Source organism: Nyctereutes procyonoides, unplaced genomic scaffold (genome assembly GCF_905146905.1).
Source record: "Nyctereutes procyonoides isolate TBG_1078 unplaced genomic scaffold, NYPRO_anot_genome, whole genome shotgun sequence".
NCBI lineage: Eukaryota > Metazoa > Chordata > Mammalia > Carnivora > Canidae > Nyctereutes > Nyctereutes procyonoides.
Window position 1 is genome coordinate 76713528 of NW_026575125.1, and position 24942 is coordinate 76738469.

General features: G+C 42.7%; 2 protein-coding genes across 2 annotated transcripts in view; one reads left to right on the top strand and one right to left on the bottom strand.

The window, feature by feature from the left end:
• IL1RAPL2 (interleukin 1 receptor accessory protein like 2) overlaps nt 1–24942 on the top strand; it is a 677226-nt gene that overhangs the window by 22147 nt on the left and 630137 nt on the right. The gene's annotated exons all lie outside the window — the stretch shown is intronic.
• Nucleotides 17681–19914, bottom strand: TEX13B (testis expressed 13B). Its single transcript, XM_055337551.1, has 3 exons — nt 19456–19914; nt 19109–19373; nt 17681–17889 (listed from the first exon to the last, which is right to left on the bottom strand). Exons 1-3 carry the CDS (start codon nt 19912–19914, stop codon nt 17681–17683), a joined length of 933 nt encoding a protein of 310 aa, XP_055193526.1.

Here is a 24942-nt window from a genome sequence, read left to right on the forward strand (position 1 = left end):
GCCATGATTGTGACAGGCCATCTGAAACATTTTAGAGTGTTGAAGGGCTATAGCAATCTTCTCAGTAGTAATCTCATTTTCATGTTTCTAGTCTTGCCACTACCTCTAGCTGACCTATACACAAATTCCAGTCATCTAGAGACCCTCCAGAGCTTCAGCTCATTGATCCCACAATTTTTTCACTGTCCTTTGCTCTTTTCCCACCTAGCATAGTTGAAGTTTCATGATCAGTCATTATAATCACTCCTATATATACCCTCTTGATTTCGTTGACCCATTCTCCCTTCATCTTACTTGTGAAAACCACAGTACTATTTAAACCAACTCTCCATCTATGCTTGTACCTGCATCCCTGCAGCTGATCTTGACTGAAGGGAAATATAACTTTGACTAGTCTCACTTTAAATTCATTATCATAAACCTCAAACAGACCATTAATATTGATAAATAGTTTTACTGTGTATTCCTATTCTATTCAGTCTCTCATCCTCCTAGATGACTATTTTACATTGCTCTCCTCCAATTTCAAACACCTCTTCCCCTTGATTCCCATTTTACTGAAAAATATTGAAGCAATTAGGAGAGAATTTCCACTATATTCACCCAATGATTGGCATCTGTACCTGCATACTCTGCATATTCTTTAAGTCTTTTATCATTGATGGACTAGCTTTGCTGCTATGTAAGGCCAATCACTTCACTTGTCACTAGATTCTATCCATATTTGCCTACCCAAGGAAATCACCTGAGCATTTCTCCCTATGTTGTGGAATTTTCTATTTCTACTGGATAATTTCTATCAGCATACACATAGGTTGATATTTATGCCATCTAAAAAATGTCTTCTCAGGTCCACTTCCCCTGCCAGCCACTGCCCATTTCCTCACTTCCATTTGCAGCAAAAATACTTTAAAAAACTGCTGTCTGTTCTCAGAGTCTTGAGCTCCTCTCCACTAATTCTCTGTTAGAATTTTTAGAAAATCTCAATTAGAATTTTGCTTTCACTACTGCACCAAAATTGTTCTTATTAAAGTCTCTAGTTCCTCAATGATGCTAAATCCAATGGTCAGGTCAATGTCACTCCTACTTTTACTTAATCAGTGCACTTGGCACAGTTGATCACACCCTTCTTTTTGATGTATGTTATTTACCTGACTTCCAGAGAATCACACTATTCTAGTTTTCTTTCTACTCTATCAGTTACTCTTTCTTAAGTTCCTTTGCTGGTTCCTCATAGTCCCCCTTAATGTTAGGGGACCCTGGGGCTTGGTCCTTAGTTTTTTCCATCTCTGTCCATACTTACTCATTCCATGATTTGTTTATACAGTCTTACAATTTTACATACCATCTGTACACTGATAGCTCCAACATGTATACCTTCCGGCCCAGATCTCTCTCCTAAAATACAGTCAGGTAGACTTTTCAGCATCTCTGTGTGGTGTCAAAACTACTTAATGTTGCAGATTGCACTTCTGATCTCCCTCCTGTCTTACCACAGGTTCCTAGAAAACAAAGCCTGAAGCAAAAGCTAACATGTATTAGGGAATATAATCCCAGAGACACAAGAGTGAAGGAAAAGGGAAGTGAGGCAAAGGAAGAGGGAGATTATTTTGAGATAGTTGACCTAGGAAGAGAAATTGAGACTTTATCTCTCAGCTCCCACATCCCATTGATCAAGAGGTTATCCCATAGGGTTTTAACGCCCTCAAACTTTGGGGATTGCAGAGACTGTGCCCTCCATACCACTGCTACCACTCTGGTCCAAGCCACTCTCTTTTTTTTTTTTCCGAAGCCTATAATCAATATTTTTTTATTGAAACATAGTTGACATACAATGTTACATTAATTTCAGGTGTACAACATAGCAATTTAACAAATCTATGCCTATTTTCAAAAATTTTATCTACTCTAATATTTTTAAATCAACTTTATTGAGATATAATTTACATAACAAAGTGTACCCATCTTAAGTGTAGACATCACTATGCTTTAATAAATTTGTAAATCTGTAAATCACCTCCACATTAGAGATAAAAAATATTTTTACCTCTCCAAGCATTCCCTTAAGCCTTACCAAATGATTCTCATACCCATCTTTTATTTATTTTTTTAATAAATTAATTTTTATTGGTGTTCAATTTACCAACATACAGAATAACACCCAGTGCTCATCCCGTCAAGTGTACCCCTCAGTGCCCGTCACCCATTCACCCCCACCCCCCGCCCTCCTCCCCCTCCACCACCCCTAGTTCATTTCCCAGAGTTAGAAGTCTTTATGTTCTGTCTCCCTTTCTGATATTTCTCACACATTTCTTCTCCCTTCCCTTATATTCCCTTTCACTATTATTCATATTCCCCAAATGAATGAGAACATACACTGTCCTTCTCCGGTTACTGTGGCCAAGTTCAAAAAGGGTGTTGCCTGAGTTCTCCTCTGGGATTTTGATGGAATCTTGTCTCACATTTAGATCTTTCATCTATTTTGAGTTTATCTTTGTGTATGGTGCAAGAGAGTGGTCCAGTTTCATTCTTCTGCATGTGGATGTCCAATTTTCCCAGCACCATTTATTGAAGAGACTGTCTTTCTTCTAGTGGATCGTCTTTCCTCCTTTATCGTATATTAGTTGAGCATAAAGTTCAGGGTCCACTTCTGGGTTCTCTGTTCTGTTCCATTGATCTATATGTCTGTTTTTGTGCCAGTACCACACTGTCTTGATGAACACAGCTTTGTAGTACAACCTGAAATCTGGCATTGTGATGCCCCCAGATATGGTTTTCTTTTTTTAAAATTCCCCTGGCTGTTTGGGGTCTTTTCTGATTCCACACAAATCTTAAATTTATTTGTTCTAAGTCTCTGAAGAAAGTCCATGGTATTTTGATAGGGATTGCATTATACGTGTAAATTGCCCTGGGTAACATTGACATTTTCACAATATTAATTCTGCCAATCCATGAGCATGGAATATTTTTCCATCTCTTTGTGTCTTCCTCAATTTCTTTCAGAAGTGTTCTGTAGTTTTTAGGGTATATTTTGAGAACCATTTGAATGGTAAATGGTTCTCCAACCTTTTATTTTCAGGTTGTAGGTGTCCTTCTGTCTAAAATGAGTCTCTTGTAGACAGCAAATAGATGGGTCCTGTTTTTTTATCCAGTCTGAAACTCTGCGCCTTTTGATGGGGTCATTAAGCCCATTCACGTTCAGAGTTACTTGAACTTCTTCTTAAAGGGGAGTTTTAAGAGTCCCCCTTAAAATTTCTTGCAGAGCTGGTTTGGAGGTCACATATTCTTTCAGTTCCTGCCTGTCTTGGAAGCTCTTTATCTCTCCTTCCATTTTGAATGAGAGCCTTGCTGGATAAAGTATTCTTGGTTGCATGTTCTTCTCATTTAGGACCCTGAATATATCCTGCCAGCCCTTTCTGGCCTGCCAGGTCTCTGTGGAGAGGTCTGCTGTTACCCTAATATTCCTCCCCATGAAAGTCAGGGACTTCTTGTCTCTTGCTGCTTTAAGGATCTTCTCTTTATCTTTGGAATTTGCAAGCTTCACTATTAGATGTCGAGGTGTTGAACGGTTTTTATTGATTTTAGGGGGGGATCTCTCTATTTCCTGGATCTGAATGCCTGTTTCCCTTCCCAGATTGGGAAAGTTTTCAGCTAGGATTTGTTCAAATACATATTCTGGCCCTCTGTCCCTTTCGGCGCCCTCGGGAACCCCAATTAAACGTAGGTTTTTCTTCCTCAGACTGTCATTTATTTGCCTTAATCTGTCTTCATGGTTCTTTAATTGTTTATCTCTTTTTTCCTCAGTTTCCCTCTTTGCCATTAACTTGTCTTCTATGTCACTCACTCGTTCTTCCACCTCGTTAACCCTCGTCGTTAGGACTTCTAGTTTGGATTGCATCTCATTCAATTGATTTTTAATTTCTGCCTGATTGGATCTAAATTCTGCAGTCATGAAGTCTCGTGAGGCCTTAATGCTTTTTTCTAGAGCCACCAGTAGCTGTATAATGGTGCTTCTGAATTGGCTTTCTGACATTGAAGTGTAATCCAGATTTTGTAACTCTGTGGGAGAGAGGGCTGTTTCTGATTCTTTCTTTTGAAGTGAGGTTTTCCTTCTAGTCATTTTGCTCAGTGCAGAGTGGCCAAAAACAAGTTGTATTGGAACACGGGGGAGTATCACTGGTCCCTCTAGCTGGTCTTCTGGGGGAGGGGCCTGCTGTGCTGATTCTCAGGTGTTAGCACTTGGGGGAGCTGCTCTGCCCCTGCCTGCTGCAGGGCTCAGTGGGGGTTGTTTACCCCGCCAGGCCCCAGGAGGAACAGTCGCAGTTGCTATGGCAACTCTGGAAGCCTGGATTCAGCCTCCGCAGGAACTACGGGGCTCAGGGCTCTCGGCTCTCCGTCCGCAGGGCCTGGAGGCTCCGGGGCGGGGCCGCTGATCTGCTCAGCTCGGGGCAGGAGCGTCCTCGCTGTCCTGGGCCCTCCCGGCCTCTGCCTGTCCCGGGGGAGGCCGGATCCTGGGCTGTGTCCCGGCGCCCTGTGCTCCGGGGCCTGCGCTGTTGGATTCGCGCTCCCGCCCCGCAGCCCCCTCCGCGGAGCCGCCGCCCGAGCGCCTCCGAGCTGCTCCGGCCCCGCCGTGCGCGCTGCAGCCCTTAGGGAGCTCGGCGCACTCTCCCGGGGCGCAGGTGTCTGTTAGTGTCCCCGGGAGCCCGAGGGCATCCCCGCCCTCCTGGGTCCTGCTCCAACTCCCTGCGGGCCCCTTTCCGCCCGCCCGGGAAGGTTGGTGCAGCTCCTGCTCCTCCGGGACGGGGCTCTCCTGTCCTGGGGACACTCGCCCCGGCCTCAGCCCGGCTCCTCGCGGGCCCCTCCCCCTCGGAGGCCTTTTGTTTCTTTATCTCTTTTTCCCCGTCTTCCTACCTCGATAGAAGCGTGAACTCTTCTCACTGTAGCATTCCAGCTGGTCTCTCTTTACATCTCAGGCCGAATTCGTAGATTTTCAGGATGGTTTGAAGGTTATCTAGGTAATTTGTTGGGGACAGGTGATTTGGGGACCCTGCTCTTCCGCCATCTTGCCCCTCCCCATCCAAGCCACTCTCTTTTATCTCTGTTGTTACAATGACTTCTAATCAGTTTCTCTGCTTTTCTATATGTCTCCCCTCAATCTATTCTTTTTTTAAAGATCTTATTTATTTATTCATGAGAGACACACAGAGCGGCAGAGGCATAGGCAGAAGGAGAAGCAGACTCCCCTGCGGGGAGACTAATGTGGGACTTGATCCCAGGACCCCAGGATCATGACCTGAGCCAAAGGCAGATGCTCAACCACTGAACCACCCAGGTGCTCTTCCCTTCAATCTATTCTTTTTTTAAAAATATGTTATTTATTTATTTATTCGAGAGAGAGAGAGAGAGAGAGAGAGAAAGAGAGAGAGAGAGAGAGAGGAGAGAGAGAGAGGCAGAGACACAGGCAGAGGGAGAAGCAGGCTCCATGCAGGGAGCCTGATGTGGGACTCAATCCCAGGTCTCCAGGATCAGGCCCTGGGCTAAAGGTGGTGCTAAACTGCTGAGCCACCTGGGCTGCCCCCAATCTATTCTTAATACCAGTAGTCACATATATTTTTGTTCTACACAGGACCTTCTGATGGGATCCTATTTAATTTGGAATTAAAGCCAGGCTCTTACTAGGGCATACAAGGTCCTCTTACCTTACTGTTTCTCAAACAGGTATACTCTCGGGCATACTCCAGCTTTACGGTTTTTGCATTTACTCTTACCTCTGTCTAGAATGCTTTATTCTCCTATAGCTACATGATTAACTCCCTCATTTACTTCAGTTGTACAATTTCCTCTATTTCAATCTTATCAATGCATCTCCCTTGACTATTTTATTTATATATAATCTTCTCTTCCACTCAGTCCACATCCTCTGTACTGATACCTCCTACCTGCTCTTATTTTTTCCACATCAACTTTTATGATATATTAAATTTACCCATTATATTTATTGTTTATTTTCTATATCCTTATGCTAGGATGAAAGCTCCTGAAGGACAGAGATCTCTATCTTTTATGCTCACTAATATAGCTCAAGAGCCTAGAACAGTGTACAGCACATAGTAAATGCTCAACAAATGATTATTGAATGAGTGAGCTATGTTTCAGTTAAAGTCAGGCAGCCACCTGACATCCAAATTAGTGTTACCATATAGGAATATAGGCCAAATCTTTCCATATCTTTTGAATTTTTTGAAGAAAAACCTGAAATCTGTATATTTTTATGAAATTTCCCAAATACTTCAATTTTCTGGGCTCCTGTCTCAAGAGTCCCTACTCAGATTTAACCAGTAGACTCACAGTTTACAAACTCTGAATTACTAGGTTTTGACTCCAACATTACCGTAGGGAGTAATGGCATATTTTAGTTATGCGACCTGTGCCTTGATTTCCTCACCTGGAAAATGAAAATTTGTGTATTCAACTTAAGATATTTTGAACACCTGCAGTAGATGTTTGGCATATAGCATTGAACAAGACAAGACATATTAAAGTTCCTACTTTCCTGGAACTTACCTTCAAGAGTGGGGGAAACATATAAATACATTCACAAAACTGTGTTGGGTAGTACTTACAGTGAGAATAAAAAAGGATCATGTTACAAGAGTGACCAGAAGGCCATTTTTGGTTAAGTGGTCAAGAAGGGCCTCCCAGAGGAAGGAACTTAAAAGTTGTGACCTGCATGGCACGAAGGAACAAGCCTTGTGAACATCAGTGGGAACAGTGTGCTCGTGCACAGCAGAGTGAACAGTAAGTGCAAAGGTTATGAAACAGGAGCAGGCTTGTTATATTCAAGGAAACTAAAAAAGGCCAGTCTGGGTAGAGTACAGTGAACTGAGGGAAAATGGTATTGGATGAGGCTGGAGAGGCCAGGTCAGATCCTGTTGCATATTGTGGGCCGGAATAAGAACTTGATTTGTTTTAAAGATTTTATTTATTTATTCATGAGACACATTTATTTATTCATGAGACACACACACAGAGAGAGGCAGAAAAATAGGTAGAGGAAGAAGGCTCCTCACAGGGAGCCTGATGTGGGATTTGATCCCAGGAACCCAGGATCATGCCCTGAGCCAAAGGCAGACGCTCAACCACTGAGCCACCCAGGTGCCCCAAGAAGTTGATTTTTATTAGTAATCAGAAGCAAATGGAGAATGTTATAGATTGTTTATTTTAAGCTGGGGAATAATATGATCAGATTTACATTTTTAAAAGATCACTCTAGCTGCCTCAGTGAGAATGGATTGTAGGGAGACAAGCAAGAAGACCAAGTTAGAAAGCAGTTTTATCAGTTGGATTGGGATGGTAGCTAGGAGGATAAGTGAATGGAACCAAGATATGTACTGAAGGATGAGCTGACAGGATGTACTGATGCACTGGATGTGAAAAATAAAATAGTTGAATAAAGGAGGACACCTATGTTTTTGACTTAAGCAACTGAGTAAATCATGGGGCTCTTAACTGAGAGAACACCTGAAGAGGAACAAGGATAATAGTGTCTACCTGAGAGAATGCTGATGAGCAGTTAGCACCAAAGCTGACAGAGAGTAAGTGCTCAGCACATTATCTCTTATTTCTATTTTTACTACCAATACCACTATTATTACCAGTGCTGACTTTTTAGCCTTTATCATATGGCAAACACTGTGATAATCCTCAGTAACCCTGTGAGGTCACTCTTACTATTGAAGATGATAAAACTGGTGCTCAGAGATTTAAAGATCCTGTTCAGTGATACATAGCTATTAAATAGTGGAGTTGAAACTTGGACTCAGGTATATGTAACTCATGCACATAATTAGGTTGTTTTTTTTACTGTATTTTCTTTTATCACCTATTTTTACTGTTCTTCATAGGCATATTTATATTAACAACAAATGAGATATGCTTAATTCTTGCCTGTATAAAGTTCTGTGATTCTGTTTTCAGTTTCCAAGGTGTAAAATATCATCTGGTGATGAGCATGAGGTTATGTTGATTAAAGATGGACAACAGAGGACAGTGAAATAGAGATTCTTAGTTTATGATAAGTGAGGATCAAGTTAAAGCAGAAATTTACAGTGGTAACACCAGATTACATGTCTTACAGTTTGAAAACCTTGATCACTTATGTTTCTAAATATTGTGCAGACATGCTTAAAAGTTGTTTTCTACCAAAAAATAAGATATGGAGGAACCTTGAGCATCTACTCTGTGAAAGGTACCAAAAAAGGCAAAAATAAATGACAGGCCTCCTGCCTTCTAACAGATTAAAACAGGAATTAGGACATGTATACAAACTGCAGTCAAACAAGTAAAAAAGACACTATTCCATGTGGTTCAGCATATAACTGTATCTAGTGAAACAGTACAGCAACTAAACAATTTTAAAAGTTTGAATATATAGGCATTTAGTCCTTTGAAAAACATCAGTGGGAAGCCAATTTATGTCCAGCAACATTTACGATCAGCTTTTTATATGACTTTCATGTTCAATATCTCTTACACAATACAACTACCAGAAAACTCTCTTTTTTAAAAAAATAAATTTATTTTTTATTGGTGTTCAATTTACCAACATACAGAATAACACCCAGTGCTCATCCCGTCAAGTGTCCCCCTCAGTGCCCATCACCCATTCACCCCCACCCCCGCCCTCCTCCCCTTCCACCACCCCTAGTTCATTTCCCAGAGTTAGGAGTCTTTATGTTCTGTGTCCCTTTCTGATATTTCCCACACATTTCTTCTCCCTTCCCTTATATTCCCTTTCACTATTATTCATATTCCCCAAATGAATGAGAACATACACTGTTTGTCCTTCTCCGATTGACTTACTTCACTCAGCATAATACCCTCCAGTTCCATCCACGTTGAAGCAAATGGTGGGTATTTGTCGTTTCTAATGGCTGAGTAATATTCCATTGTATACATAAACCACATCTTCTTTATCCATTCATCTTTCGATGGACACCGAGGCTCCTTCCACAGTTTGGCTATTGTGGACATGGCTGCTAGAAACATCGGGGTGCAGGTGTCCCGGCGTTTCATTGCATCTGAATCTTTGGGGTAAATCCCTAACAGTGCAATTGCTGGGTCGTAGGGCAGGTCTATTTTTAATTCTTTGAGGAACCTCCACACAGTTTTCCAGAGTGGCTGCACCAGTTCACATTCCCACCAACAGTGTAAGAGGGTTCCCTTTTCTCCGCATCCTCTCCAACATTTGTTGTTTCCTGCCTTGTTAATTTTCCCCATTCTCACTGGTGTGAGGTGGTATCTCATTGTGGTTTTGATTTGTATTTCCCTGATGGCAAGTGATGCAGAGCATTTTCTCATGTGCATGTTGGCCATGTCTATGTCTTCCTCTGTGAGATTTCTCTTCATGTCTTTTGCCCATTTCATGATTGGATTGTTTGTTTCTTTGGTGTTGAGTTTAATAAGTTCTTTATAGATCTTGGAAACTAGCCCTTTATCTGATATGTTATTTGCAAATATCTTCTCCCATTCTGTAGGTTGTCTTTGAGTTTTGTTGACTGTATCCTTTGCTGTGCAAAAGCTTCTTATCTTGATGAAGTCCCAATAGTTCATTTTTGCTTTTGTTTCTTTTGCTTTCGTGGATGTATCTTGCAAGAAGTTACTGTGGCCAAGTTCAAAAAGGGTGTTGCCTGTGTTCTCCTCTAGGATTTTGATGGAATCTTGTCTCACATTTAGATCTTTCATCCATTTTGAGTTTATCTTTGTGTATGGTGCAAGAGAGTGGTCTAGTTTCATTCTTCTGCATGTGGATGTCCAATTTTCCCAGCACCATTTATTGAAGAGACTGTCTTTCTTCCAGTGGATCGTCTTTCCTCCTTTATCGAATATTAGTTGACCATAAAGTTCAGGGTCCACTTTTGGGTTCTCTATTCTGTTCCATTGATCTATGTGTCTGTTTTTGTGCCAGTACCACACTGTCTTGATGACCACAGCTTTGTAGTACAACCTGAAATCTGGCATTGTGATGCCCCAGCTATGGTTTTCTTTTTTAAAATTCCCCTGGCTATTCGGGGTCTTTTCTGATTCCACACAAATCTTAAAATAATTTGTTCTAACTCTCTGAAGAAAGTCCATGGTATTTTGATAGGGATTGCATTGAACGTGTAAATTGCCCTGGGTAACATTGACATTTTCACAATATTAATTCTGCCAATCCATGAGCATGGAATATTTTTCCATCTCTTTGTGTCTTCCTCAATTTCTTTCAGAAGTGTTCTGTAGTTTTTAGGGTATAGATCCTTTACCTCTTTGGTTAGGTTTATTCCTAGGTATCTTATGCTTTTGGGTGCAATTGTAAATGGGATTGACTCCTTAATTTCTCTTTCTTCAGTCTCATTGTTAGTGTATAGAAATGCCATTGATTTCTGGGCATTGATTTTGTATCCTGCCACGCTACCAAATTGCTGTATGAGTTCTAGCAATCTTGGGGTGGAGGCTTTTGGGTTTTCTATGTAGAGTATCATGTCATCGGCGAAGAGGGAGAGTTTGACTTCTTCTTTGCCAATTTGAATGCCTTTAATGTCTTTTTGTTGTCTGATTGCTGAGGCTAGGACTTCCAATACTATGTTGAATAGCAGTGGTGAGAGTGGACATCCCTGTCTTGTTCCTGATCTTAGGGGAAAGGCTCCCAGTGCTTCCCCATTGAGAATGATATTTGCTGTGGGCTTTTCGTAGATGGCTTTTAAGATGTCGAGGAAAGTTCCCTCTATCCCTACACTCTGAAGAGTTTTGATCAGGAATGGATGCTGTATTTTGTCAAATGCTTTCTCTGCATCTAATGAGAGGATCATATGGTTCTTGGTTTTTCTCTTGCTGATATGATGAATCACATTGATTGTTTTACGAGTGTTGAACCAGCCTTGCATTCCGGGGATAAATCCTACTTGGTCATGGTGAATAATTTTCTTAATGTGTTGTTGGATCCTATTGGCTAGTATCTTGTTGAGAATTTTTGCATCCATGTTCATCAGGGATATTGGTCTGTAATTCTCCTTTTTGGTGGGGTCTTTGTCTGGTTTTGGAATTAAGGTGATGCTGGCCTCATAGAACGAATTTGGAAGTACTCCATCTCTTTCTTCTTTCCAAACAGCTTTAGTAGAATAGGTATGATTTCTTCTTTAAACGTTTGATAGAATTCCCCTGGGAAGCCATCTGGCCCTGGACTCTTGTGTCTTGGGAGGTTTTTGATGACTGCTTCAATTTCCTCCCTGGTTATTGGCCTGTTCAGGTTTTCTATTTCTTCCTGTTCCAGTTTTGGTAGTTTGTGGCTTTCCAGGAATGCGTCCATTTCTTCTAGATTGCCTAATTTATTGGCGTATAGCTGCTCATAATATGTTTTTAAAATCGTTTGTATTTCCTTGGTGTTGGTAGTGATCTCTCCTTTCTCATTCATGATTTTATTAATTTGAGTCTTCTCTCTCTTCTTTTTAATAAGGCTAGCTAATGGTTTATCTATCTTATTAATTCTTTCAAAGAACCAACTCCTGGTTTTGTTGATCTGTTCCCAGTTCTTCTGGTCTCGATTTCGTTGAGTTCTGCTCGAATCTTTAATTAACTTTCTTCTTCTGCTGGGTGTAGGATCGATTTGCTGCTTTTTCTCTAGCTCCTTTATGTGTAAGGTTAGCTTTTGTATTTGAGTTCTTTCCAGTTTTTGAATGGATGCTTGTATTGCGATGTATTTCCCCCTCAGGACTGCTTTTGCTGCATCCCAAAGATTTTGAACAGTTGTATCTTCATTCTCATTAGTTTCCATGAATCTTTTTAATTCTTCCTTAATTTCCTGGTTGACCCTTTCATCTTTTAGCAGGATGGTCCTTAACGTCCACGTGTTTGAAGTCCTTCCAAACTTCTTCTTGTGATTGAGTTCTAATTTTCAAGGCATTATGGTCTGAGAATACGCAGGGGACGATCCCATTCTTTTGGTATCGGTTCAGACCTGATTTGTGACCCATATGTGGTCTATTCTGGAGAAAGTTCCATGTGCACTTGAGAAGAATGTGTATTCATTTGCGTTTGGATGTTAAGTTCTGTAGATATCTGTGAAATCCATCTGGTCCAGTGTATCATTTAAAGCTCTCTATTGGAGATGTTGTGCTTAGAAGACATATTGAGTGTAGAAAGAGCTAGATTGAAGTCACCATGTATAAGTGTATTATTATCTAAGTATGTCTTAACTTTCGTTATTAATTGATATATTTGGCAGCTCCCACATTCGGGGCATATATATTGATGATTGTTAAGTCCTCTTCTTGGATAGATCCTTTAAGTATGATAATAGTGTTCCTCTTCATCTCTCATACAGTCTTCGGGATAAATTTTAGTTTATCTGATATAAGGATGGCTACCCCTGCTTTCTTTTGAGAACCATTTGAATGGTAAATGGTTCTCCAACCTTTTATTTTCAGGCTGTAGGTGTCCTTCTGTCTAAAATGCGTCTCTTGTAGACAGCAAATAGATGGGTCCTGCTTTTTTATCCAGTCTGAATCCCTACGCCTTTTGATGGGGTCTTTAAGCCCATTCACATTCAGCATTACTATTGAAAGATATGAGTTTAGTGTCATCATGATACCTATTCAGTTCCTGTTTTTGTGGATTGTTACTTGGACTTCTTCTTAAAGAGGAATTTTAAGAGTCCCCCTTCAAATTTCTTGCAGAGCTGGTTTCAGTGGTCACATATTCTTTCAGTTCCTGCCTGTCTTGGAAGCTCTTTAGCTCTCCTTCCATTCTGAATGAGAGCCTTGCTGGATAAAGTATTCTTGGTTGCATGTTTTTCTCATTTAGGACCCTGAATATATCCTGCCAGTCCTTTCTGGCCTTCCAGGTCTCTGTGGAGAGGTCTGCTGTTACTCTGATATTCCTCCCCATATGTTAGGGATTTCTTGTCTCTTGCTGCTTTAAGTATCTTCTCTTTATCTTTGGAATTTGCAAGCTTCACTATTAAATGTCAAGGTGTTGTACGGTTTTTATTGATTTTAGGGGGGGAATCTCTCTGTTTCCTGGATCTGAATGCCTGTTTCCCTTCCCAGATTAGGAAAGTTTTCAGCTAGGATTTGTTCAAATACATATCCTGGACCTCTGTTCCTTTCGGCACCCTCAGGAACCCCAATTAAACGTAGATTTTTCTTCCTCAGGCTGTCACTTATTTCCCTGAATCTATCCTCATGATCTTTTGTTTGTTTCTTTTTTCCTCAGTTTCCCTGTTTGCCATCAACTTGTCTTCTCTGTCACTCACTCGTTCTTCCACCTTGTTAACCCTTGTCATTAGGACCTCTAGTTTGAAAAAAAAAAACGACCCTAGTTTGGATTGCATCTCATTTAATTGATTTTTAATTTCTGCCTGATTAGATCTAAATTCTGCAATCATGAAGTCTCTTGAGTCCTTTATGCTTTTTTCTCGAGCCACCAGTAGCTTTATAATAGTGCTTCTGAATTGGCTTTCTGACATTGAATTGTAACCCAAATTTTGTAACTCTGTGGGAGAGAGGACTGTTTCTGATTCTTTTGAGGTGAGGTTTTCCTTCTAGTCATTTTTCTCAGTGCAGAGTGGCCAAAAGCAGTTGTATTGGGAATAGGAGAAAAAGAGAGAAGAGAAAGAAAGAAAGAAAGAAAAAGAACAAAAGAAAAAAGGAAAAGAGAAAAAAAGGGTAGAAAAGAAAAAGGAAAAAAAGGGGGGAAAGGAAACCGAAATCAAGACAAAAAGGGGTAGTATCCTCTGATTCTGTATACTGTAAATCCTCTACTTCCCCTGGAACTTTCCAGTGCTGCTTGGTCATAATTTATTTTCCCCTGTCAGTCTAGCTGGTCTTCTGGGGTAGGGGCCTGCTGTGCTGATTTTCAGGTGTGAGCATTTGGGGGAGTTGCTCAGCCCCTGCCTGGTGCAGGGCTCAGTGAAGATGTGTAAGCTGTTTATCTGGTGAGGCCACTGTGAGGCTCAGTGGGGTTGTTTATCCCGTGAAGCCCAAGAGGAACAGCAACAGTGGCTGCGGTGTGCTCTCCAGCCTGGATTCAGCCCCCGCAGTAACTACAGAGCTCTATCTGCAGGGCCTGGAGGCTCCGGGGCGGGGCCACTGATCTGCTCAGCTCTGGGCAGGAGCGTCCTTGCTGTCCTGTGCCCTCCTGGCCTCTGCCTGTCCCGAGGAGGCCGGATCCTGGGCTGTGTCCCGACGCCCTGTGCCTCCAGGACTGCGCTGTTGGATTCGCGCTCAGCGCTGTGCAGCCCCCTCCCCGCGGAGCCGCTGCCTGAACCACCTCCGAGCTGCTCCGGGTCCAGCCGTGCGTGCGCTGCAGCCCTTTAGGGAGCTCGGCCGCGGATGGTGCGCTCTCCCCTGGCGCAGGTGCTATGTTAGTGTCCCAGGGAGCCTGAGGGCATCCCCTCCCTCCTGGGATCCTGCTCTAACTCCCTGCGAACCCCTTTCTGTCCGGGAAGATTGGTGAAGCTCCTCTTTCTCTAAGCGGGGCTTTCCTGTCCTGGGGACACTCGCCCCGGCCTCAGCCCGGCTCCTCGCGGGGCCCCTCCCCCTCGGAGGCCTTTTGTTTCTTTATTTCTTTTTCCCCGTCTTCCTACCTTGATAGAAGCATGAACTCTCCTCACTGTAGCATTCCAGCTGTTTTCTCTTTAAACCTCAGGCCGAATTAGATTTTAAGGATGATTTGAAGGTTATCTAGGTAATTTGTTGGGGACAGGTGACTTGGGGACCCTACTCTTCCGCCATCTTGCCCCGCCCTCCTACTTTCCATTATTTTACAGAAAGGTGTAGCCAAGTTTGACTTCCCAGAGTGTGGATAGGTTATTAGAAACAGGGAGGTCAGAGGTACCTTCCCTGGTCATTCCCTTTCACAACTTTGCTTGCCATTACCTCAAATGCAAGCCCAGAGAGCATCATTAGCAATTTTATAGAGGTAAAAATCACTGGTTTTGACTAAGACATTGGCTCCTGTGAAAGTTTCATCCTCTTCCCTTGACAATTAGAGCTGGGTATTTTTTCCAGCACCATCATTTTTAAAGCTGTCTTACTCTTTAGCTACCCACTAAGCATGCTAGCCCAAAGGCTCAAAAGCCAAGTCAGATCACCTTTGTTGGGTTTGTTGATATTTAGTGATAAAAATGAAATCAACTTTGGGATCCCTGGGTGGCACAGCGGTTTGGCGCCTGCCTTTGGCCCAGGGCGCGATCCTGGAGACCCGGGATCGAATCCCATATCGGGCTCCCGGTGCATGGAGCCTGCTTCTCCCTCTGCCTGTGTCTCTGCCTCTCTCTCTCTCTATCATAAATAAAAATTTTTTTAAATGAAATCAATTTTAATTTATTAAATTCTTTCCTCTTGACATATAGAGAAAAAACTTTTAAACTGTAACACATGAAATCATGAAAATATCAAAATTTTTTTCTAAATCCTACCAAACATAAACTCAAAATCCAAACAGACTGAAATCTTTTCTTGAAAAAAATTAGTTATGAAAACAAATTGTAACATCAGAGATTTGTCTCTGGTGCCCTCCTAGAACTCCCTCCTTCCAGTGGCCCCTAGTCCCCATTGCCTTCCCCTTTGGTTCTTTCAGTTGGGTCCTATCCTAAGTGGATCCTATGTACAGCTTGATGATTCTTTCCTCTCCCCTTCCTTCCCACATCCCCATAAATATGCCATATACCTAAATATGCCACTGCCCAGAAGCCCCCACCTGTCTTCATTCTCAGGTGCCTTGTCTAAGGCACTCTTACACTCTTACACACTCTTTGTTTCCCATCTTTTTGTCTCACAGATCAGTGTCTCTTCTCTTCTCCTGTCCCAAAGAAGAGGTGGCCTTTACAAACCCACTGAAGCCAGCAAATTCACTTCCATTTCTTTTTTTTTTTTGGTATATCTATGAACATTTATTTTTGCAACACAAAAGTATATAAAATAGAAGCTCTTCACCTACTGCCCCATCCTATTCCTTTTTTTCTGAAAAGAAAAAAAAAGCTTTTCCAGACTTTTTCTGTACTTTTTGAAATGCCAATCTATAACAGAAGGCATACATTAATCTATAATATGCATATCATACGTATGTACACTTAGAGAACTTTGGGGGTTTTGTTTCATACAAACAATTTTTTTCATTGAATAGTATAATGGACATGCCTCCAAAACAGTATACAGTATCTATTCCCTTCTTTTACATATTTCTTGTGTTTTCAAGCTTTCTTCAGCTGTCTCCTCCATGGTTCAAGTTCTCCCATTATTCAAAACAACCTTGGGGGCACCTGGGTGGCTCAGTGGTTGAGCCACCTTTGGCTCAGGGCGTGATCCTGGGGTCCTGGGTTCGATTCCCACATCGGGCACCCCATGGACAGCCTGCTTCTCTGTGTGTCTCTCATGAATAATTAAATAAAAAAAGAACCCTGTATCTCTCAGCAATGTATCCTACCCCACGCCTTCCTTTCAAAGCCAGGAGTCCTTGAAGATCCTCCCATATTGACTGTACTTGCTTCCCACCTACTCCCTGGTCCTTGCAGTTTGGTGTCTGCCTCTCCCCTCCCCATATCTGCTCAAAAATCTACCTTTTTCTCCTCCTTAGGGCCTCCTGCAGCCCTGGGCACTGCTGAGCGTGCTCTCCTTATAACTCTCTTTACCCTGTTCTTACTACTCCCAAGGACCTTATAGCTTACATGGTCCCCAAGCAGGGGTGATTTTGCCGTCCGGTGGGCATGTTATAGTATCTGGAGACATTTCTGGTTGTCACAATGGAGGAGTAGGTGCTATTGCCATCTGGTGTGGAGGCTAGTGATTCTACCAAACAACCTAAATGCATAGAACAGTACCCTGAAACACATAAGTATCCAACCCAAAATATCAAGAGTACCGAGGTTGTGAAACCCTGCCCTAGAGAAATTTAAACAAGCCCAAGGACATTTCTGACAAATATAGGCCCTTTAATAACTACCTAGGGATTTGGCCCAAAATCTTGAAAATAATTGTATCTGTTCCCAAATGAGACAACTCAAAGTCATGTCCAGATGTTGCAGAGATGTACCAGGCTCATGACAGCTTCAGGTTCTAGGTCCACAGGACCCAGATAAAATCCAAGGCTCCTCCAGTTGTTTGTGTGGTACAGGTGGTGTGACCCCTTACCAACCTTCCACCTATGGGCTAAACCATACATTCAGCCATGCTCAATACAGCGTATAGTCATAAGAGGGGAGACACAGACAATCCTTCCCCTCCCCCTTTCTTGGTTTACCCCCTCCCTCTGGAAATTGATTTCCACTGGAATATATTCTGTTCCACATTTCTGAATTCACTGAGGGCTTTGTAGCCAGATTCTTCTCCCACTATTATCCTGGTGATGGGTTGGGGGAGAGAATCCCTCAGGATGGCAACATACTTTGGTCAGTGGTCTAAACCAGTAAACCCTCTGGGCACCATCAGTGCTGATTCACCTCCTTGGCAGCGGCATGAGTTCCCTGTTCAGATTTGACTGTACCCAGTTCTGCCAACTGGGTACTGGGAGGATTCTTCAATCATAGGGCTGAACAGCCTTAGCCATCCTTGCCTGCAGCTGATGCTGGTGTCCTCTGTACACAGCCCTGAGAGATTCCCTTGGGGTGGCAAATCTCTGCTGGGCTGTAAGCCTGTGGTTAACCTCAGGCCTGTTTTGATTGTTTCTTGCGATACAACTTGATCAGAACACGAACAAGTTTCCTGTCCAGGTCCTGGAGACTCTTGGGATGCAGGAATCCCCACCTCCCATCACTCCCTGACATACCTCCCGGGCCAGTTCTGACATTTTCTTTGATGGTCTGTGGTTTGCAACTATTCTTTCCAATTTCTAACTTGGAAATAATCTGGTTTCCTAGAACAGGAACCCACTCAAGTTAGCTTACAGAAAAAGGGATCTGTACAGAGTGCATTTTCATATAGCACAATTGCAGGAAAAGTTGTTACACCACCACTCTCTCTCTCTCTCTGAGGTTGCAGGATCAACTCCTGCAAGCTTCTCTGTGCTTGTATACTCCCTAGGACTTCATACTGGCATCCTCTAAAAGACATCTGGCCTCTGTAAAGCACATGGTTATGCTCCCTCACATCCAGAGTCAGGTCTCAGCTGTGGCCTCAATACCTATGATTCTGACCTTGGCCCCAACTCCAAAGGACCCACTGTATCCTTCCCCAGCATCAACCTATGGAATCTGCCTCTCTGTTCAGATTCTCTAGAGTGAGAACCTGTTTGGCCCAGGATAGGTCAAATGTCCACTCCTGCTCCAATCACATACAGCCTAGCCTTGTCATATACATGGCTGCTCAGGTCCAGCAGATACTAGCGTTGGGGAAGGAGACACATACTAAGAAGCTAAGGTGCTTCTGGGGTGTGGAATGCTAATGCTCTGGAACACAAAGGGGGTAATCAAAGTAAGTCTTTATGTTTTACTCCTGCCCCCAACCACCCAATCTATATACCCTCCCCTGCCGCCATGCCATACCCCACCTCCCAACCCACTTTTCCACCTCTTTCATAACCCCCTTGCCCCATCTGCACACCCTCCCTCACCCTTCCCCTCCCTCTGAAAATTGATTTCCCACTGGGATATATTTATGTTCTATTTCACATTTCTGAATTCACTGAGGGCTTTGCAGCCAAATTCCCCTCCCACAGTGGAAGCAGATTTCCCTCCGTGAAAAATTCACAGCTTTACACCAAGGACAGTCCCAATCCCCAGGCCTGCGAAATATGGGAAGTCTTCTCTGCTGATAGGGTTCAGAGTTTCGCCTGTCTCTTTGGGATTCTTGAGTTTCTGTTCCCTGGGACCCTGCATCAGACCACACAGTAACATCAGAGGGCTTCCAGTGGGGAGATGTTGGAGATGGAGCGCCTGCTGTGAACGTTGCTGCTGGTGGGGATGGTGTGGGTGCAGGTGGGAAGGGGGATGAGGGGCATGAGTAGGAGTATGTGAATGAGGCAGGGAGCTGGACAGGAAGGGGTGATGTTGTGTCTCTGGACCCCCGCTTCATGGTCCCAGAGAAATAAAACATGGCTGTTTCTATTGATCTGAGATCTCCCTCCCTCTGCCCACCAGTGGTGTAATTTTTCTGCTCCTCAGCTCCAAAAATGTGTGTGGGGCCTCTACCCAGTTTCTTTGTGACCTCTGACCCTTCTGAGTCCTTCTGTCGTCGTCTTCCTCTTCTTATGGTGTCAGCAGTTGTAGCAGAAGTAGCAGCAGCCCCCGCCTCCTCTTCCTCCTCACCTGCTCCTTCTGTCCCAGCCCCACTGGCAGTGGTCAGGCCTGGCTCCTCTGCGACCTGGACCCTCTGCTCCCGCTCCCGCGGAGACCCCAGCTCCTAGAGAGAAGTGGGCAGAGTTGAGACCCATTCTGGGAGTAATAAGGGGGTGGGGCAGGGGACCAAGGTGAAGTAATCTTACAGCCCGGAGGAGCTTCCACCTCAGGAGATCCTGTTCCTTCTGCATCTCCGTCAGGTTGGCTTGTGTCTGCCGCAGCTGAAAGGCTGCCTCTTGGCGCTCCATATCTTGCTGTGCTGTGAGCTCCTTTAGGTCTGAAGCCAAGGCCTGTGTGGCGGACTTATGCAGTTTGGCGAAGTCCTGGAGCCAGTGTACCCTGCGCCCCTGTAACTGGCCCTGCTTGTGGGCAAAGCGCACGCCCAGGGCCAGGCTGCTCCAGGCACAGGCCTCTTTGGCCTCGCTGGACACTGTGGTGTCCTCCAGGATGGTCCTGAGCTTGTTCTCCACCTCCTCCCAGGACAGGGATAGATTTTCGAGGTAGAACTCGGGGCCTTTTGTGTGCCCGGCCATCTTCTCATTGATGAAAGCTACCACCTTGTCGTGCTGGAAACCACCACTAGGGTCCTCGGGTTTCAAGGCCATGATGACTGAAGGCCTTAGGGGTTTGGCTGGCCCTGTGGGGTGAATCAACCAGTTGCCCCTGCCCCTCCCCTTTAGACCCAGCCCACTTGATCTCTTCCCTTCGGATGGGACCACCCCGCTCCCCTCCGCCCCCCTCACAAAGACCCCTGACTGGCTTGCCCTGCCCTAGTACACTTCTCACCAGACCTCGCCTTTCTAGCTGTGGTTAGAGGAGGTGCAGACGTATGGCGCCCGCCTACCATACCAGTACCAGAAGAGAAAGCGTACCTCTCTCTCTCGAGGTGCTCCGAAGAAAGGAAGTCTCCAGGCCAACCCTCAAGGCTTTTACCCTGGGAGTGTTCCAACTTCCAGAGACAGTGGGGGTGGGAAGGAATGCATGAGGAAGGTCCTCCATCTCCTCCCCAGGACATAAGGGAACTTGCTACAATTTTGAAAGTCCTCGACGTGGGTGAAGAAACAGGAGGGGTCAGGAAAGACAGAACTGAGAATGTGAAACACTCGTAATCAAGTATAAAAGTTTCATTCTCCACTCTCCCCCCCCCCGCACCATAATGGTTTGTCCCACAGCAGGGGCCCCTCCCCTCCTACGGTGGAATGTTCTAGAATGGGGGGAAAAGCTCCCTCCCCACCAGGAAGATTCTGTATCTATCTCCTGTTCCAGACATTCCTGAACTAGAATACGAAAGTCAGCATGCATATATATATATATATATATATATATATATATATATATATATATTTTTTTTTTTGTAAAGGGCCAGGTACTAATTATTTGAAGCTTTGTAAGCAAAAGATCTCTATCCCAACTACTTGTAGCATAAAACATGCATTAAAAATACTTGAAGAAATAAGATTGGACAGCGCGGGTGGCTCAGTGGTTTAGCGCCACCTTCAGCCCAGGATGTGATCCTGGAGACCCGGAATTGAGTCCCACGTCGGGCTTCCTGCATGGAGCCTGCTTCTCCCTCTGCCTGTGTCTCTGTGTCTCTCATCAATAAATAAATAAATAAATATAAAAAAATAAATTAATTAAAATTTTAAAAAAAGAAATAAGATTGGCTATATTCCAGTAAAACTTTATGTATAAAAACAAGCAACTGGCAGGATTTGGCCTGTAGTTTAACAACTCCTGGTTTAGAGTCAATTTCACCCTTCCCCCCAAGAAATGATTTTCCTCCTATATTCCTATGTTCGGTTTAGAAACTTCAAAATCGTCAACAGCACTTGCCTTTAATAACATAGCAAATTGATCCCCAAGTCTTGTTGCTACTGTCTCAGAAACTTCTTTTGATATCCAGTCCCATTTAAAGAATGCCTGCATTGCCTCCTAAATAATCTCCCTAACTTTAATCTCTTTCTAACTCCTGTTTCCTATGATCATGCTACTTTCAAGCTTAAAAGTATTTGATGGCTTCCTGTGACACACTCCTTGGCCTAATATTAGAATTTCCTTTAGTCTATCTTTCTAATTTAATTCTCTTTATTCTCTTTTCTGTGCTATTATTTATTCACTGGAGGGACTGGCCATGTAGATACACTCATTTTGGGTTTTAATTTATTTTTCCCTTTGAAAAAAATCAGAAATTCATTATTTATTATTTGGGAATTATGTTTTGTTTTGTGAACTCACATTGAAATAGATTAACATTTCTTCTCTAAGTGTCTTGCATCAGATAGAAAAAAATAATGTCCCAGGCATCAAAACATTACTTAAGAAGATGGATAAATCCCAGAGGTTTAAATCCTATTGTTTTAGCTCTCTTTTTAAACTGTTATTTTTTTCCATTTCAATTTATGTATTTTATTTATTAGTCTTAAATGGAAAGGGTTCATGTTTTGGCTTGTTCTGCAGTGACTTCTTCTTTTTATAATTTTATTTATTTTTTCGAGAGAGAGAGAGAGAGAGAGGCAGAGAGAGGGAGAAGCAGGTTCCATTCAGGGAACCTGACGTGGGACTCTATCCCCGGTCTCTAGGATCATGCCCTGGGCTGAAGCGGCACTAAACCGCTGAGTCACCCAGGCTGCCCCTGCAGTGACTTCTGAAAGATCATTCAGGAGATAAATGTAGAAATTGAAATGGCAAGGAAAGAGGGGAGATACTGGAGTCAGGGAGACACATTAAGGATATGTCACAATAATTCCATATGTAAACTAAGGCAGTGGAAGTTAGAGTGGAGAGAACAGTGTAGAGAGCTCTTTGGTTGATAGAATTCATAGAAATGTCAGGGGTACAGATGAGAAAATGAGTAAGGTAATTCCCAGGTTTCTGATACAGGACACTAGTAGATAGTGATGCTATAGACTTAGATGGAGAATGAAAAAGAAGCTGTTTGGGAGGGAGTTCACCTGTAGACATATTGATATTGAGATACCTGTAGGGCATCCTAAGAGAGATACCCCCACAGGCAGTTAGATATATGAGTCTAATACTAGGACAGACATTAGGGCTGGAGACATAATATTGAAAAGTGGAAGTTGGGTTCTAAGTTGTAGTTGAAATAACCCAGGGAGAAGATAGCAATAAGGACAGGGTGCTGAGGACAGTTCTCTTACAACTCTCCACTCTCACTGATAGCTTTATAGCTGACCTGATTGCTCCTTTGCCTTCTATGCTTCTGGCCTCAGAACATTTCTTACCCTTTTTTATTCCTTCTATAGCACTGTAAACCTGGACTTCAGGTTGTGATCACTTGTATCTGTATGCTATCATTATTCCACTTCTGCTTATAAATTCTTTTAGAAGATTTTCATTTTTTAAGTTGTTATTTAAATTCCAGTTCATGAACATACAGTGTAATATTAGTTTCAGGTATACAATATAGTGATTCCATACTTCCATACAACACCCAGTGCTCATCACAAATGCACTCCTTAATCTCCAGCACCTATTTAACCTGTTGCCCTACCTACCTCCCTTCTTGTAACCATTAGTTTGTTCTCTATAGTTAAGAGTTCATCTCTTGGTGTCTCTCTCTCTCTCCCCTATGATTATTTGTTTTGTTTCTTAAATTCCATGTATGAGTGAAATTACATGGTATTTGTCTTTCTCTGTTTTTGCTTAGTAAAATAATTTCTAGCTCTATTCATGTCATTGGAAATGACAAGATTTCATTATTTTTATGGCTAATATTCCTGTGTGTGTGTATGTGTGTGTGTATCACAGATTATTTATACATTCATCAGTCCATGGACATTTGGGCTATTTCCCTAATTTGACTATTGTAGATAATGCTGCTATAAACATCAGGGTGCATGTATCCCTCTGAATTAGTATTTTTGTGGGGTTTTTTTTGGTAAATATCTAGTGGTATAATTGCTGAATCATAGGGAGGTTCTATTTTTAACTTTTGGAGGAACCTCCATACTGTTTTCCAGTGTTGGCTGCACCAGTTTGCATTCCCACCAGTAGTGCTAGAGGGTTCCTTTTTCTCCACATCCTTGCCAACACCTTTCGTTTCTTGTGTTGATGATTTCAGCCATTCTGACAGGTGTGTAGTTTTGATCTGTATTTCCCTGATGATGAGTGATGTCTACTGCTTATTTTTAAATTGGATTATTCATTTTTTGAGTTTGATAAGATCTTTATAGATTTTTGATAATAACCCTTTATCAGATATGTCATTTGCAAATATCTTCTCCCATTCCAAAGGTTATCTTTTAGTTTTGTTGATTGTTTCCTTTGCTGTGCAGGAACTTTTTATTTTGATGAAGTCCTAATAGTTTATTTTTGCTTTTGTTTCCCTTGCCTCAGGAGACCTATCTTGTAAGAAGTTGCTGTGGCCGATGTCAAAGTGGTTAGTGCTGTGTTCTCCTGTAGGATTTTAATGGTTTCCTGTTTCAGATTTAGGTCTTTAATTATTTTGAATTTAGTTTTGCATCTGGTGTAAGAAAGTGGGCAAGTTTCATTCTTTTGCATGGTGTCCAGTTTTCCCAATACCATTTATGGGAGAGACTGTCTTTTTTTCCCATTGAATATTCTTTCTTGCTTTGTTGAAAATTAATTGACCATGTAGTTGTGGGTTCATTTCTGGGTTTTCTATTCTGTTCTCTTGATGTATGTATCTATTTTGTGCCAGTACCATACTGTTTTCATCCATACAGCGTTGAGTTTTCAAATTTATTTTTGCAAGAGACAGAGCTCGAGAGCACATGCACAGGAGCGGGGGGGGGGGGGCAGAGGGTGAAGTGGACTCCATGCTGAGCAGGGAGCCCTTTGCAGGACTCTACTCCTGTATCCTAGGATCATGACCTGAGCCAAAGGCAGATGCTTAATTGATTGAGCCATCCAGGTGTCCCATCAATATAACTTTGTAATATAACTTGGAGTCTAGGATTGAGATGCCTCCAGGTTTGCTTTTCTTTTTTTCTTTTTTTCAAAAAAGATTTTATTTGTTTATTCATGAGAGACACACACAGAGAGAGAAGCAGAGACACAGACAGAGGGAGAAGCAGGCTCCATACAGGGAGCCCGACGTGGGACTCCATCCCAGGTCTCCAGGATCAGGCCCCAAGCTGAAGGCAGTGCTAAACCGCTGAGCCACCCGGGCTGCCCCTGCTTTTCTTTTTCAGGGTTGCTTTGGCTATTTGGGGTCTTTTGTGGTTCCAAACATTTTAGGATTGTTCTAGCTCTGTGAAAAATGCTTTTGGTATTTTGGTAGGGATTGCATTAAATGTGTAGATTGCTTTGGGTAATATAGACATTTTAACAATGCTTATTATTCCATCCATGAGAATGGAATGCTTTTCCATTTCTTTGTATCCTTTTCAGTTTCTTTCATCAGCATTTTATAGTTTTCAGAGTACCAGTCTTTCTTCTCTTTGGTTAAGTTTATTCTTAGATATCATGCGGATTTTGGTGTAATTGTAAATGGGATTGATTCCTTAATTTCTCTATCTGTTACTTCATTATTGGTGTAGAGAGATGCAACAGATTTCTGTATGTTGTTTGTATCCTGCGACTTTACTGAATTAGTGTATCAGTTCTAGTAATTTTTTGGAAGAATCTTTTGGGTTTTCTATACAGAGGAT

Bases quoted from the DNA above. Each gene is read 5' to 3' on its own strand.
- TEX13B (XM_055337551.1), bottom strand. From the start codon at position 19,914: ATGGCCTTGAAACCCGAGGACCCTAGTGGTGGTTTCCAGCACGACAAG. The intron at 19,374-19,455 runs GTAAGATTACTT...ACTTCTCTCTAG, and splicing joins GGTGGAAGCTCCTCCGGGCT to GAGCTGGGGTCTCCGCGGGA. The intron at 17,890-19,108 runs GTGGGCAGAGGG...TTCCTGTTCTAG, and splicing joins GCAGAAAAATTACACCACTG to GAAACCAGATTATTTCCAAG.